Below are 17,080 nucleotides of genomic sequence, written 5' to 3' on the forward strand. Positions count from 1 at the left end.
AAATTATAAATAAGCTGAGTTTTTAAACTAATTTTATTGAATCAGTCAATTGCACATAGATATTGTTAGAGACAAAATGTAACACTGTGTAAATTCTAGTTGCACCATTCTGCATATTCTGACAACATACTGTATGTCGCAAAGAATATTAACAAATATACATTTCAAAGAGCATGACACATTTAGTGTTATATATTATAGCTATGCCTTACATTTTCATAAACAGTTTAGGGCCTGTTTACACCAGAAGCGATGTTAGAACACAGCCGTCGACGTGCAGTATGAGGGCAGCAGTGCAATGCTCTGTAAGCAGCACATTTCATGGTTTACTTTTTAGGGCAAACAAAGTAGCATTTCATGAATATCTAATGGCCGTAGCACAGTGCAATGTAGTGGACTGCATCTCCCCATGCTTCATTGTAAAAAAAAAATACTTCACATCATACATTTTTTCAGCACATATCACCAAAACTTGGTGACGTGAACTGGCATGATAGGGAACAATGTTGGCCAAAAAAAAAGCGACTTGCCTCGCCGCAGCGCCGTGGGACAGAAGTCCTGAAGAAAACATACCAAAACGGTATAAAAAAATATTAAAATATCCAAAAACAAGGGGGGGTGGGGTTATGTTTTCAAAGAAATAATATTTTTGCCTGGAATTCCGCTTTAAATTGATTTTTTTTTCAGTTATAACGTTTATAAAAACTTAGGTTTTATAATCATTTTTAATATATTGCGGTAACTAGCTCAAGTGTAGCGCTTCAAGGAAGCAGTGCACTCACCAGAATTTTCGTTTAAGGGCCTTCTTGCCTACTTTTATTAAAAAAAGTTAACAAACACAAAAGATTTACAAAAACTGAAGCGTACAAAATCTGGTGCAGCTCTGCATAAAAAACAAAACAAAACAAAAATAAAAACAAAAAAAACAATCAGATTCAATTTTTTATTTTTTTTGTCAAAGCCTACTTGAACAAGCTCAAGTTAGAAGCTGATTGGCTACCATGCACATCTGTACCAAATTTTGCACTCTCCAGTTTTAGTAAATCAACCCCAAAAGAGTTACCCATGCAGGGGTTGTTCAGCAACTCCCTGTCAAAATTGAATTCTTCCTTCAGCTTTCTCATGCAGCCCTGCTACTCTGGTCCTCAGGCTCAGAGTTCTCTCTAACTCTCTGTGTGCACACTGTCCATCTGCTCTCAGCTGCCCTGGCTCACCGTGTCTCCTGGGCAAAGCTCTCTCATCTCCTGGCAGCAGGATCAACCAGGATTTTTTTGCATACAGAAATCGAATCTCAAAATGGCTGTGAGTGATTATGAACAGCATTTGATAGTTTTCATAATGTGGGTTGAGTGACACTTTAACCACTTGAGGACCAGCCGCCGCAGTTATACTGTAGCAGGTTGGCTCCCCTGGGCAAATCACCGTAGCTGTACGTCGGCCACTTTAAGACCACTTGGGGGCGCGCGCCTGCGGTGTGATGATGGAGCTGATGCGGGCACCCGTGAATGCTCCAGAGAGAGACAGAACAAAGATATGTGTGGATAGGGGCAAATGGCGCTACGTATATGGGTACGTATCAGTTGTGTGTTAGCTATATAGTTCAAACTTAATTGTGTGCTCTCCTAGTAGTGTACTATAAGTGTGCTTGGACAAAACCGTGTAGTAAAGTATATATGTGTCCCAATGGGGTAAATATCCCGTACCAAAAAGTGCATCCAAAAATAATAATAATAATAACGGTATAGCAGCAAAGTGTATATATATATATATATACAAGTGTAACAGAAAATTAAGTTTGAGCTATATAGCTAACACACAACTGATACGTACCCATATAGGTAGCGCCATTTGCCCCTATCCACACATATCTTTACTTTCTATCTCATCCTTGAGGGGGTGAGTAAGGGGAGGCTGCAAGCCTTGGTCTGTGAGCGCGGAAACGTTAACCCTTCTTTTAGAGATCTGTCAATGTATACAGGAGAGATAAGACCGATCTGTTGTTCATACTAAGTATGAACAGCGATGGGTCTCCTCCTCCAGGCAGTCCCATCCCTCCCAGTTAGAATTACTCTCAAGGACACTCATTTAACCCCTTGATCACCCCCTAGTGTTCCCTGCCAATGACATTTGTACAGTAATCAGAGGCTATTTTGAGGTCTGATCGCTGTATAAATGTAAATGGTCCCAAAAAAGTGTCAAAAGTGTCCAATCTGTCATCCGCAATGTCGCAGTCTCACTAAAAAGAAAAAAAAAAAAAAAATCACAGATCACCGCTATTACTAGAATATAAAAAAAAAAAATTACAATAAAAATGCCATAAATCTATCCCCTATTTTTTTAGACGCTATAACTTTTGCGCAAACCAATCAATATACGCTTATTGAGATTTTTTTTACCAAAAATATGTAGAAAAATACATATCGGCCTAAGCTGAGGAAGAAATTAGTTTTTTTTAAATTTTTTGGGGGGGGGGTATTTATTATAGCAAAAAGTTAAAATCATGCTTTTTCCGTTTATAGCACAAAAAAATAAAAACCGCAGTGGTGATCAAATACCACCAAAAGAAAGCTCTATTTGTGGGGAAAAAAAGGACATCAATTTTGTTTGGGTACAACGTCGCAGGACCACGCAATTGTCAGATAAAGCGACGCAGTGCTGTAACGCAAATAAATGGCCTGGTCATTAAGGGGGCAAATCCTTCCGGGGCTTAAGTGGTTAAGCTATACCTCACATCACCACTAAGAATAAAAACATCATCATAGGGAGCAGAAATATAAAGCAACCTCAATACAAAAAAGCTTGTTTAAACATACTTTCAAAATGCATTTATATTAGGGCCAGTTTACACCACATGCAGTCCAGTGCGTTTTTTTTCTGCATCAAAAACGCATATAAAGTAGGTTATATGGTTTTCGGTGGCATAGTTCACACCAGTGCTTGCAGTTCCAGTGCGTTCTAGTTCCAGAAAAAGTAAGTAGAACATGTTGCATTATACCTGCACTGGAACCCTGTAAAACAAATCAAAAAACGCACACTGGAACACACATGTCCATATTAAGGGTAAGAAAAAAGAGGGGGGGGGGGGGAAAGCACTGGATTGCACAAAAACACAAACACATCAAAAATGCACATGCAGAAAAGTATCTGGAACGCATCCGGACTAAGTTTCTATGGTGTGAACTGGCCCAGATGCAGTTCTGTGCGCTTTTTTTCTACACTAAGTGCAAGTTCAGACCAGATGCAGTTCCGCGCGCTTTCTTCTGCACTAAAAATGCATGCAGTGTTTTCCATGTATTCCAATGGCTCTAATTCACACCAATGCAGTCAGTTTCAGTTTCTGGTGCAGAAAAAAAAGTAGAGAATGCTGCATTTTTTTGGGCACAGAACTGTACTGGAACATGGCAAATTGTATCAAAACTGACAGGAACTGACTGCATTGATGTGAACTAGAGGCATTGGAATACATGGAAAACACTGTGCACGCATTTTTAGGGCAGAAAAAAAGCGCAGGGAACTGCATCTGGTGTAAACTGGCCCTTAGTGTATTTGCATGTGGGCTTTTAAGGGACACACTATATATAGGATTTGATCTATATGTACATTTTTAGATGAGAATATATATATCACATTTTTGGAAAGGCAACCATTCGATTTTTTTCAGCAGATAAAGGTGATTCACTTTAATAGGAAAGCAAAGAAACTTTGACTTTTCAATCATTTATTGACAAAAATTATTAATAGATGGAATGGTGCTGTGGGTTTCCTTGCTTTCCTTGAACTGCCCGTTTGAAAATCCCCATACAAACTTTCAATGGTAATATCAAATCAGGGCTTTGACTAGGGCAGTCGATAAGCCTCAATTTCTTCTTTTTCTGAGCTACTCCTTGGTGGATTTGATAGTGTGCTTTGGATCATTATCATGTTGAAAGACCTACTTTACTTAAAGCCTACTGTTACTGTAACTAAACAACTCTTTGATTGATCATTCTTCAGCACATTGTTCCAGAAAGCCTGGTCTTTGCCTTTACAGTGGGTATAAAAAGTCTACACACCCCTGTTAAAATGTCAGGCTTCTGTTATGTAAAAAAATGAGAAAAATACAAATCATGTCAGAAATTGTTCCACCTTTAATATGACCTATAAACTGTCTCTAACGCAAAAATAAAAGATGACAAACATGCAAGTAAAACATCATGTCCACCTCTTGTGTTTGACAAATAAATCCGACCACCAAGATGCAGAAAAAAAATTGAATGAGAGTATATATACAGTGCCTTGCAAAAGTATTCGCCCCCCTTGGCTTTTTACCTATTTTGTTACAGCCTTTAGTTCAAAGTTTTTTAAATCTGAATTATATGTGATGGATCAGAACACAATAGTCTAAGTTGGTGAAGTAAAATTAAAAAAATATATGCATAAAACTATTTTTCAGAAATAAAAAAAAAATAGGATTTTTTAATATAGCTTACCGGTAAAATCTTTTTCTTGGGAGTACATCACGGGACACAGAGCTTTATCAATTACTTAATGGGTTAGATAGTCACCATCAGGTGATTGGACACTGGCAAACCCTAATTACAAGGCGAGTTCCTCCCTTATATAACCCCTCCCATATGGAGAGTACCTCAGTTTTGTAGCAAAGCAATAAGTATCCCAACATATATATATATATATATAAATCCCGAAGAGGGGCGGAGCTCTGTGTCCCGTGATGTACTCCCAAAAAAAGGATTTTACAGGTAAGCTGTATTAAAAAATCTTATTTTCTTTTGTTCATACATCACAGGACACAGAGCTCTATCAATTACTTAGTGGGATCTCCCAGAGCAATGCCCAAATTGAGGGGAGGGAGACACAGATCAAAAAGCAGGCCGCCATCAGACGTGAGGACCTATACTGCTGCCTGCAGCACACTGCGCACGAAGGCAGTATCCTCATGCCCTTTCACATCCACCCGAAAGAATTCGGTGAATGTATGGATGGAAGACCAAGTTGCAGCCTTGCAGATCTGAGCCAAGGAGGCCTGGTGAAGCACTGCCCATGAAGCACTTAGTGCTCTAATCGAGTGCGCTCTCAAATGAAACCATAAGCCTGAACAATAACCTGCCGAATCTACTTAGAGATAGTGGATTTCGACGCTGCCTGGCCCTTTCTAGGACCTTCCGGCAGTACAAACAAAGCATCAGCTTTTCGTATCAGAGCAATCGCTTTCAGATAGACCTTCACTGCTCTTATTACATCAAGATAGTGTAACAACCTTTCTTCCGCCGAATGCGGACCCGTACAAGGATGGTAGGACAACATCTTGGTTCAGATGAAATCCCGATACCACCTTAAGCAGCAAAAAGCTGTTAATTCTGATACCCCTCTAGCAGAGGATATGACAACCAGAAACTCAATCTTCTGGTTAAAAGAACCAAAGGAATATGGCGTATTGGTTCAGAAGGCTGTTTTTTTAAAAACAGACTATTCAAATCCCATGGGCACAAGGGAGACTCAACTGGCGGAATTAAACGTGACACCCCTTGGATAAAAAGCTGCCCAATTACATTTTGGGAATCCTGGAGACTTATTTTGGCATCAGTCAGTTTCTGGCTTGAATCTGCTAGGTCAGCCAGTCCTGAAGAAGCTAGCAGTTGTTTGAAAGTCACAGATTATTTTCCTTACAGTGGAATGATTGACTTCCAGTCATTGGGAAATCTTTTTAACCCTTGTACCTCAGGGTCTGTATGACTGCAGCCACTGGGAGTGTGTGTATATCTGACAAGACGACTGCTGGCTGTCAAATGAAATTGATCTGGCGGCAGAGTAGCAGCCCAGTCACTTCCAAACCCCCTACCCCGGGAATGGACACCCCCCTCCTCCCCACGTGAGAGTGATCTTGCCATGAATCCTGGGCTCCACTTGCCCATCTGTGGGCCTGGGCCCAGCATGGCAGTTGCCGCAGGGTAGAAGAGGAAGGGCCAAGCAGACAAAAGGGCCTAGCAGACATGCGTCTGTTCCCTTCCCCTAATTCTTGCTGATCCAAAAGCGATGTGTTTGACAATGTGATCTGCACTGCATTAGATTCACTGGAGGGCAGCTGAGAGAGCAGGAGCATGGGCGTCCGCAGGACTTTTTTTAGGGTAGGGGGGCATCATTTTAAGGTCATCCATGCTCCGCCCCTTTTCAATAATGTCATGAAGGGGAGGGGCTTAGTCCTTATCACATAAAGCGTGATAACCCTCCCCCCTTCCACTGCCACATTTTGTTTCTGCAATAATAATCCCCAGCGTTGGTGTCAGTTTCTGCAATAATAATCCCCAGCGTTGGTGTCAGTTTCTGCAATAATAATCCCCAGCGTTGGTGTCAGTTTCTGCAATAATAATCCCCAGTGTTGGTGTCAGTTTCTGCAATAATAATCCCCAGCGTTGGTGTCAGTTTCTGCAATAATGACCGCCAGTATTGGTGTCAGTTTCTGCAATAATGACCACCAGTATTGGTGTCAGTTGCTGCAATAATGAAAGCCAGTATTGGTGTCAGTTTCTGCATTAATAACCGCCAGTGTTGGTCTCAGTTTTTGCAATAATAACCACCAGTATTGGTGTCAGTTTCTGCAATAAAAATCCCCAGCGTTGGTGCAGTAGCTGCAATATTAGCCCCAGCATAGATGGTCAGTAGTGATATGCCAATTTAAAACCATGCAGCATGAAGGAGCTAATTAACACTGACATTGGCCACTAATTCAGCTCAAGGGGTTAATGAACACTGCTATTGATCACTAATGCAGTAGTGGCCGGTGGCTGTGTTAATTACCCCTTTGTATTGCAGCAGGAATAGGTTAACACTGACACTGGCCACTAATGCAGCACAAAGGGGTTAATTAACTGCTACTGGCCACTAATACATTAGAGATCAATGGCAGTGTTCATTAACGCCTTGTGCTGAATTAGTGGCCAGTGTCAGTACATTAACCCCTTCATGCTGCATATTACTGGCCAATGGCTTAATTAACCCCCAATCACAAAACCCACCACATTTCCCAAGACATTAAAGGGGTTGTAAAGTTGTTTTTTTTTTTTTTAAAATAACAAACATGTTATACTTACCTTCACTGTGCAGCTCGTTCTGCACAGAGTGGCCCCGAACCTGGTCTTCTGGGGTCCCTCGGCGGCTGTTTCAGCTCCTCCCCGCAAGCATTTACCACCTTCATGCGAGCTCCCTCGCACGGTGGTGAGTGCTTGCGGGCGCGCTCCCGTGATACAGCCTCGCTGTATCACTCGGCCCCGCCCCCCGGCGCGCCGCGTCATCGGATGTGATTGACAGCAGCGCGAGCCAATGGCTGCGCTGCTTTCAATCCATCCACTGCAGCCAATCAGCGACCAGGCTGAGCTGCAATGAAGCTGACGAGGACGAGGAGCGAAGATTCGAGGCGTCAGGTAAGTAAAACGGGGGGGCTGGGGGCGGCGGTACTGTCAAAAGTTTTTTCACCTTAATGCATAGAATGCATTAAGGTGAAAAAATTTTTACCTTTACAACCCCTTTAACCAGTCCAGTGCACTGTAAAAGATTCACTGCAACATTACACTGTTAAGCAACATATATTCTCCTCCGTCGGCCATTGCTCACTTCAGAGGGCTCAGAGCTCTTCAGAGGGCTCTGAAGAAGGAATTACGAAACGTGTCAGAGCGTGAACACGCGACTTACCAGGCTCACATAGGAGGCGTCATCCCGGGACTCATCGTTGTGGGAGGTATGAGTGGAACCACGATCAGCAGTGAGCTAGATGCCAATCATGTGACATGCTGGATTGTTTATGTAGCTCTAGTAAGCATATTTTGTACGAGGGGGGAATGGTTTTGTTACAATAAACAGTTTTACACTATGGAAGTCATCCCCTTGTATTTTTACATGGTTAATCCACCCCAGTAACTGACAGGCCCTGTTTATACTTACCTCTGGTAGGCAGACACACAAAGGGGGTGCACGTGGTGGATTGGTGAAGGTGTAGAAGCAAATGATTTTTGTATTCAGATCTTATCTTCATCAGAAGCTCACTACAATGCCTGTCTGTGTTTTTCTTGGCACTTCAATAGGCTTGTAAAAGTATGTAACGCATTAAAGTGGTGTTCCGGCCGAAATTATACTTTTTAAATAAAAATACCCCTATAATACACAAGCTTAATTTATTCTAGTAAAGTTAGTCTGTAAACTAGGGTCTGTTTTGTTAGTTTACAGCAGTAGTTTGTTATTTTATAAACTTACAGCAGGCCGTGGCCATTTTAAGTGTTGGCATCTGAAGCCAGACTGTATTTCTTCCTGGATCTCATCCTTGCAGATCTCGCACATGCTCAGTGCAGCACAAGCAGTGTAATAGGCTTCAGGTCAGGTTTCCATAGCAACGGCTGTTTCAGAGGAAGTTGCCGCCCCTTCCAAGAAGGCATTGCAAACAGGAAATGATGCGATGGGCCGCGGCCAGGGAGGAGGAAGTGAAAAATGAATACAACAGATATACAGTAGGTGCTGAGAAAAAAAATAAAAAAATATCCAATTTGTTTACAGTGCACAGTTTAGTGAGGGATACTGAAGAGTTGTAAAAGTGGGTGGAACTCCACTTTAAGGCGCGCTTGCAGGTGTGAAGTGCTTGGCCGTTAATTCCTTCAATTGGCCAGAATAATAATGTATTCTGCTCAAATGCTAAACACGCATTTATAAGCGTCAAGCATTTTTTCTGCCAAAACACAGCTGCCCCTGAAAACACCAATTGTGTGTTTCTTTCCTGCCTCTAATAAGCAAGGTTATGGGACTTCATCAATATCTAAGAAGTAAAACACCATGGTCACCAAGCCTGTATGTTAAGTCTGTGTTTACAAAGCAACCCAGCCTCAGCTTCAGATTTGTTTTATATAAACACACTACTGAGATCCAATAATTCACATCTTATAGCTTACCTTTTCTACAGCTGAAACATGAAGCTGACAATTATTAGGAGTCTCTTCCCCATTCTTCTTACACATTGTTCTTCCCAGTAGGATACTAAAGTCATATTTAACCCCAGACACCAACTACAGAAGAAACAAAGGTTACTAGAAACATTACAAAAACAATAACCTAATAAATATGCATTACAGTTACTACAAATCTGCCACAAAGCAACACACACACAGACACACTGAGGCTGATTTACTAAAGGATTGGAGACTGTTTTACACAATAAAATTGGAGGGAATTCAATAAAACAATTACTACTCCTTCCTCTTGGTGTAGCCTGTGGCCTTGGTATGGCCCCTTTCAAATGGCCTGTGCCTAATTCAGAAAAGTGACAGTTTTGTTGGGAGATCTGATACGTGCATTAGATTCAAGTAGTTCTTACAGTATATCCACCTGTCAATATGACTGCAAAAAAAAAAAAAATTACCAGCAGTTTGAAGATAATCACACTAGCTGGTGCACAGTGAGACGCCAGTGTTCAGAGTGGTACATGTATGAACTAGGAAGCTGTCATGCATGTGAGTTTTCACACAGGGCTATTGGTTGCTAGAACACAGGCAGTCGCGGGCTTCCTAGCAACCGATGACACTTCTGCCCCATTCATCTGCCAAGCGGGAATGTTGGTAAGGTCATTAACCAAATATGGCAATGACAAGAAACTCCCAGCCAGCAGATGAATCGAGTCTGGGGTGAGTGCTTGGGTGTTGTTGTGATGATGCTATCGGCTACAAGGTCAGCAATGTCTTGACAAGCAACTAGTACTGTTTTACTACTGGTAGAGGGAGTTGAGTGGGTTGCTGAGCCTGCAATGAGGACATAGGGTCTCAGTGCCCCCCACCATGCCTCCTTGCAACAAATGCATGTATTGGTTTATGACAGGTACATCAATTTGTCAAAGGTGAAAACATTTGTTGTGTAAAGGAGGCTGAATTCTAAAGACTGTCGACACTCTTTATGAATTAAATAAACTGTGTGAAAACTTACTCTAATTGTCTATTAATGTGCAGATAATATAGGTAAGGGCTAAAGCACACGGTCATTTAAACAGCTGCAAAGCCCTGTAGCGCAAAAAATCCTTGATGCTTTCCCATGCTCAGGGAGCCGAGTCTGCTGTGAATAGCCATTCATACAAGCTAATGGCTCCTGGCTTCTGCATTGGCATTAGCCCATGCATATAGCCTTTCCCCCCCAAAAGCGTCACATTTGGGTAATTGCGCAGATGCCATTGGTGTTTACTCTAGTATGGCAGTGTACAGTTGTTCACTGCTTTGAGTGGCTGCACAAAGCACCTGCGGCTTTCTGGGTGCAAGAAAACACTGGGGGTCTTAAAGTAGAGGTTCACATTTGTAAAAAAATAATATTGTACAAAAAAATAGCAAACACACATCATCTGCAGGTTAAAATAAAATGTGCATTTATTATTTTTTTTCTTAGGAGCCTGCAGAGCACTGTACCTGCAATCAGTAGATTGTGAGTCAATGCCAGACCCCTGCAGACTCTCAGCATAGCGGTCTTCCCGTACCTCCCATATGGGCAGTTACTGAAGAGCAGGAAGAATCAATGAACTATGAAAGTGCTCACCAGAATTCTGTGAATGAATGATGCTGCCGTGTGGGTGGAGCCCCACACAATCGCTCTGTTTTTAGATTTCCACAGAGGGTGCAGGGATAGGATCACCCGCCCACTGTCACAATGGGGGAAGAGGGGGGTGAGAGTGGAGCTGCTGCTTTAGTAACATGTTACACCTGGAATGCAGGTGTAACATGTTACTAAAGGTGAACATAGCTTTTAATTTAGAGGACTCTGCAGCCTCCAGACATCCATGAGGCCTAAAGAGGGATCTGCTTTTCACTAGAGATGAGCTTGGGTGTCCCCCGAAACTCATCTCTAACCCGACCCCAGCTTTCTTGTACTCTATTGAGATGGGAGCTGGGTTACTCCCCGGCCTGCAGCTCACGTGACTCAGCCCAGAGCTCAGTGGAGTACACAAAAGCAGGAGATGGATAACAGAATTCATCTCTACTTTTCACATGACTGGATAATTAAAGGGGTTGTAAACCCTCATGGTTTTTCAAAGGTTTTTGAAAAACCTTCTGTAGTGCTGCAGCCCCCCAGTCCCCGTTTTACTTACCTGAACGCTGTCTTTCTCCGGTCGGGAATGAGCACACCAGCTTTAGCTGGTGTCTCGTGTCCCGATTGGATAGATTGATAGCAGCACAGGCATTGGCTCCCTCTGCTGTCAATCAAATCCAATGACGGGGCTGGGCCGAGTCCTGCTTTCTGTGTGAACACACGCAAAAGCAGGACTCAGGAGCGCACCCACACGGGGGTCCACCAAGGAAAGCGCTTCTCCAATGTGGGCAGTCGATGCGGGGAGGAGCTACCAGCGCCGCCGAGGGACCACAGAAGAGGTAGATCGGGGCCACTCTGTGCAAAACTAACTGCACAGAAGGTATGACATATTTGTTATTTAAAAAAAACACGAGGGTTTACAACCCCTTTAAAGGAGTATTAAACCCAAAAGAAAATTAAATTATTGAATATGGTGACAACATTCGTTTTCTTTTCTAGGCTTGCTTTCTTTTATTTTCACCTGGTGAACAGGCCAGTAAGCCTGTTTTTTACCAGAACCAAACCATTTACCACTTACAATGAGCAGCTTTTGTCCATGTAAAACCTTTATCTCAACGGCTATCTGTTCAACATAAGGCGATCTAATGACCAGTTTCTGTCACCAGCCATCAAAGTACCTGTCACCACCCATCAAAGTACCTGTCACAGCCCATCTGAGTACCCGAGTACCTGTCACAGCCCATCTGAGTACCCGAGTACCTGTCACAGCCCATCTGAGTACCTGTCACAGTCCATCTGAGTACCTGTCACAGCCCATCTGAGTACCCGAGTACCTGTCACATTCCATCTGAGTACCTGAGTACCTGTCACGGCCCATCTGAGTACCTGTCACTGCCCATCTAAGTACCTGTCACCACCCATCAGAGTACCTGAGTACCAGTCATCAGCCCATCAGAGTACCCGAGTACCAGTCACCAGCCCATCAGAGTACCCAAATACCTATCTGTAGCCCATCAGAGTACCCGAGTACCTGTCACCAGGCCATCAGAGTACCCGAGTACCTGTCACCAGGCCATCAGAGTACCCGAGTACCTGTCACCAGGCCATCAGAGTACACGAGTACCTGTCACCAGGCCATCAGAGTACCCGAGTACCTGTCACCAGGCCATCTGACTACCCGAGTACCTGTCACCAGGCCATCTGACTACCCGAGTACCTGTCACAGTTCATCTGAGTACCCGAGTACCTGTCACAGCCCATCTGAGTACCCGAGTACCTGTCACAGCCCATCTGAGTACCCGAGTACCTGTCACAGCCCATCTAAGTACCCGAGTACCTGTCACAGCCCATCTAAGTACCTGTCACTGCCCATCTAAGTACCAGTCACCAGCCCATCAGAGTACCCAAGTACTAGTCACCAGCCCATCAGAGTACCGAGTACTAGTCACCAGCCCATCAGAGTACCCGAGTATCTGTAGCCCATCAGAGTACCCAAGTACCTGTCACCAGGCCATCAAAGTATCCGAGTACCTGTCACCAGGCCATCAGAGTACCCGAGTACCTGTCACCAGCCCATTAGAGTACCCGAGTACCAGTCACCAGGCCATTAGAGTACCTGTCACCAGGCCATCAGAGTACCCGAGTACCTGTCACCAGGCCATCAGAGTACCCGAGTACCTGTCACCAGGCCATCAGAGTACCCGAGTACCTGTCACCAGGCCATCAGAGTAACCGAGTACCTATCTGCAGCCCATGCCTCATAGTGTTTGCTTTCCAAAATGGGGTCATTTTGTGGGTAATTCCACTGTCCTGGTGCTCAAGGACCTTCAAAAGTGTAATGGGTGAGAATGAAATGAGATGTGTAATTTATGCTCCTAGCACGCCTGAAGGTACTACTTCAATTTTGGGCCTCTGTATGTGGACTGGCTGTGTAAAAGTCTCACACATGTGGTATCGCCATACTCGGGAGGAGTAGCAGAATGTGTTTTGGGGTGTAATTTTTGCTATATACATGCTATGTGTTAGAAATATCTTATAAATTGACAACTTTGTGTAAAAAAAAAAAAAAAAAAAAGATTTTTATTTTCTTTCCACGTTTTCTGAAGACTTGTGTAAAAAAATTAACTATTCAAGACTCATAATGCCTCATAGAATATACATTGGGGTGTTTTTTTTTGCAAAATGGTGTCATTTTGTGGGTAATTCCACTTTCCTGGTGCTCCAGGGCCTTCAAAAGTGTAATAGGTCATTAGGAAATTAGAGGTGTAATTTCTGCTCCAAAAACGCCTGACGGTGCTCCCTGCATGTTGGGCCTCTGCATGTGGCCAGGCTTTGTAAAAGTCCCACACAGGTAGTATCGTCATACTGAGGAGGAGTAGCAGAATTTATTTTGGGGTGTCATTTTTGCTATATACATGCTTTGAGTTAGAAATATCTTATAAACTGACCACTTTGTGTAAACAAAAATACGTTTTAATTTTCTTTCCACGTTTTCCGAAGACTTGTGGAAAAAAATGAACCATTTAAAAGACTCATTATGCCTCATAGAATAGACATTGGGGCGTTTGCTTTTCAAAATGGGGTCATTTTGTGAGTAATTCCGCTGTCCTGGTGCTCCAGGGCCTTAACAAATGTAATAGGTCGTTAGGAAATTAGAGGTGTAATTTATGCTCCTAGAACCCCTGATAGTGCTCCCTGCATGTTGAACCTCTCTATGTGGCCAGGCTGTATAAAAGTCACACACATGTGGTATCGCCATACTCGGGAGGAGTAGCAGAATGTATTTTGGGGTGTAACTGGAGTTTTGCATATGCTGTGTGTGAGAAATAACTTATTATGACAATTTTGTGAAAAAAAAATCTTAATTTTCCCAAGAATTGTGGGTAAAAATTACAACTTCAAAAAACTCATCATGCCTCTTACTAAATACCTTTGACTGTCTACTTTTCAAAAAGGGGTCATTTGGGGGGTATTTGTGCTTTCCTGACATTTCAGGGCCTCAAGAAATGAGATAGGCCGTCAGTGCATCAGGCGTAATCAGGTGTGATCTATTTTCAATGATTTGCACTATAGCTTGTAGACTCTATAACTTTCACAGACACTAAATAATATCCACTAATTTGGGTTATTTTTACCAAAGAGATGTAGCAGTATAGATTTTGGCCCAAATTTATGAACAAAAATGACTTATTTGCAAAATTGTATCATAGAAACTAAAAAAAAAAGTGTTTTTTTTTCAAAATTTTCACTCGTTTTTCACTTATGTCACAAAAAATAAAAAACCCAGTGGTGATTAAATACCACCAAAAGAAAGCTCTATTTGTATGAAAAAAATGATAAAAAATGTGTTTGGGTGCAGTGTTGCATGACTGAGTAATTGGCATTCAAAGTGTGAGAGCGCTGAAAGCTAAAAATTGGTCTGGGCAGGAAGAGTGTATAAATGTCCTGTATTGAAGTGGTTAAAGGGATAGTGTAAAAATAAAAAAATAAAAAGTAAAATAAATAAGAAAAAAAAACCTAAAAATTTAAAGCACCCCGTTCCTCTGAGCTCGTGCGCAGAAGTGAACGCATACGCAAGTTGCGCCCACATATGTAAACGGTGTTCATACCACATGAGTGAGATATCATCACGATCATTAGAGCAAGAGCAATAATTCTAGACCTCCTTTGTAACTCAAAACTGGTAACCTGCAAAACCATTTAAACATCGCCTATGGAGGTTTTTAAGGAACCGTAGTTTGTCGCCATTCCACGAGCGGGCACAATTTTAAAGCATGTCATGTAAGGTATCAATTTACTCGGCGTAACATCATCTTTCACATTATACAAAAAAATTGGGCTAACTTTACTGCTTTCTTATGTTTTAATTCAAAAAAGTGTATTTTTTGCAAAAAAATTTCGTTTGTAAGACCGATATCCATTCTATCCTCTAGGGCAGTGATGGCGAACCTTGGCACCCCAGATGTTTTGGAACTACATTTCCCATGATGCTCATGCACTTTGCAGTGTAGTTGAGCATCATGGGAAATGTAGTTCCAAAACATCTGGGGTGCCAAGGTTCGCCATCACTGCTCTAGGGTCTCTGTTAAAAAAAAAAAAAAAAAAAAAAAAAGGGATATAGATATATACACACACACATACACTTTTTTTTATAGCAGTATTTATAAATTTATAGCGGTATACATTTTGACCCAAATTTATGAACAAAAATGACTTATTTGCAAAATATTATCATAGAAACTAAAAAAAAAGTGTTTTTTTTTCAAAATGTTCGCTTTTTTTCACTTATGTCGCAAAAATAAAAAACCCAGTGGTGATTAATTAAAAAAAAAAAAAGTTTATATAAAATATATATATATATATATATAAAACTTTTTTTTTAAATGTTTGGGGGTTCTACGTAATTTTCGAGCAAAAAAATACTGATTTTAACTTGGAGGAAAGGAGGGGCTGGACGATCTTACCCAGAAGTGGATACCTGTCAAAACGCTCCCCCCCAAAAAAAAGTGCCAGATGTGGTAGTGAAGAGGTTGCAGACAAACCTTTTGAGTGGAGCTTCGCTTTAAGGTGAATTTTTATAGATTTTAGTAAATCAGCCTCTTATTGTACACTAAACACAATACAAATCTATTCTATTCCCTACAACAAATGCTCGGAGTCTAGCTATTGTACATGCCAATATTCACTCTTCTGATACAAAGCAGTATTTTCCCATAAAATAGACTCTCAGGGTTGTCACCTGTTTCCTGACATCGGTGACGCGCAGCTTTATGTAAGCGACATTCTGGTCACTCCGCCGGTTATATTCCCGCACTGCGATCTCCGCCAATGTCTGTATCACCGGCTCCTCAGAGGGCACCTCCTGCCAGTGCCCCGGGGGGAATCCGCTCACCAGCCCCACAGCTGTCATAAAAACCAAGTACAGACCCGCCATCTCCATTCGTCTTTATTACGAACTCTTCCACCGGCAGATTGCTGGCAAAGCTGAAGATAAACAACGGTCATGTGACCGTTGACACTGAGGCGCTAGGAAGCATGTGAGATGTCAGAAAAACATGGAAACCTCACAGTCATGCGGGGGCGGCCATTTTTCTTAGTGGCAGCGTTCCAGGCTCACCTTTTTTTCACGCTTTCATGACTGGAGAAAATGCTGACTTTTTGCAGTAGGGAGAATATTCAGCTGACAATGACTTTATTACAAAAAATTGAAAAGGGGGTTCTTTGATAGGGATACACTGTGAAGGAGGTTAGTGTGACAGAGGTGAGGAGGTGCTGTATTAGGGGAGTTAGGTATAGTCCACCTGTAGGCAGGTGCTGTCTGGACTCCCCACTGTAGATGGCGCTCAATTGACAATGTGACAATGCAGGAGGGGAAGGAAGCTGTGGGGAACTTGGTTCCACTACTATGACTTCCTGTGTTCTGTCAGATTTGGCGACCTGTCTAGGGTTGCCACATCATCCCTTTAAACCCGAATGCATAAAGTACGCAGGTTCTGAGGCTAAGTGAGTTTAATCACCACCTTAATCAGCCACAGAACCTGTGTAACTCATATGTGTTTGGGTTTAAAGGGATTAGGTGGCAACCCTAGACCCGTCAGATTAGGTAACCGAAGTGACTCCGTCAGCTGTGCATGCATCCACCGCTACCAGGTTTGCTCATCTGACAGAACACCTGCAGTCAGAAGAAGGCGGCAGCAGATATCTTACTACACCCAGCTACGTCTTGAATTACAGAGTAATTTTAGCAATAAAGTGAGCGGATATAAATAAATATAGTATACTGACATCTGTGATGCTGTTTGGATGTGTAATTTTGAAAGGCTAAAGGTTTAGCGCTGAGCAGTGCGAGGTGTACCAACACGGCTTCCGCCACCTTCCTACCGCTGGCATCCAGCTTCTTTCAAAATTACACATCCAAACAGCATCACAGATGTCAACATACCATATTTATTTATATCTGCTCACTTTATTTCTAAAATTACTCTGAAATTCAATATTTAGCTTGGTGAAGTAAGATGTCCGCTGCCGCCTTCTTCTG

At 42.3% G+C, this 17,080-nt stretch overlaps 1 protein-coding gene across 1 annotated transcript in view; it reads right to left on the reverse strand.

Annotated features, from left to right (window-relative positions):
• Nucleotides 1–16,093, reverse strand: part of CTSF (cathepsin F) — a 192,531-nt gene extending 176,438 nt beyond the window's left edge. Inside the window, exons 1-2 of the mRNA XM_073605173.1 lie at nt 15,782–16,093; nt 8,931–9,044 (exon numbers count right to left, since the gene is read on the reverse strand). Of these exons, the coding sequence (XP_073461274.1) occupies nt 8,931–9,044; nt 15,782–15,982 (315 nt within the window). The 5' untranslated portion in view covers nt 15,983–16,093. The remainder of the gene's footprint in view (nt 1–8,930; nt 9,045–15,781) is intronic.
• Between the last annotated feature and the right edge of the window lie 987 nt (nt 16,094–17,080).

Source organism: Aquarana catesbeiana, linkage group LG11 (assembly GCF_042186555.1).
Source record: "Aquarana catesbeiana isolate 2022-GZ linkage group LG11, ASM4218655v1, whole genome shotgun sequence".
NCBI lineage: Eukaryota > Metazoa > Chordata > Amphibia > Anura > Ranidae > Aquarana > Aquarana catesbeiana.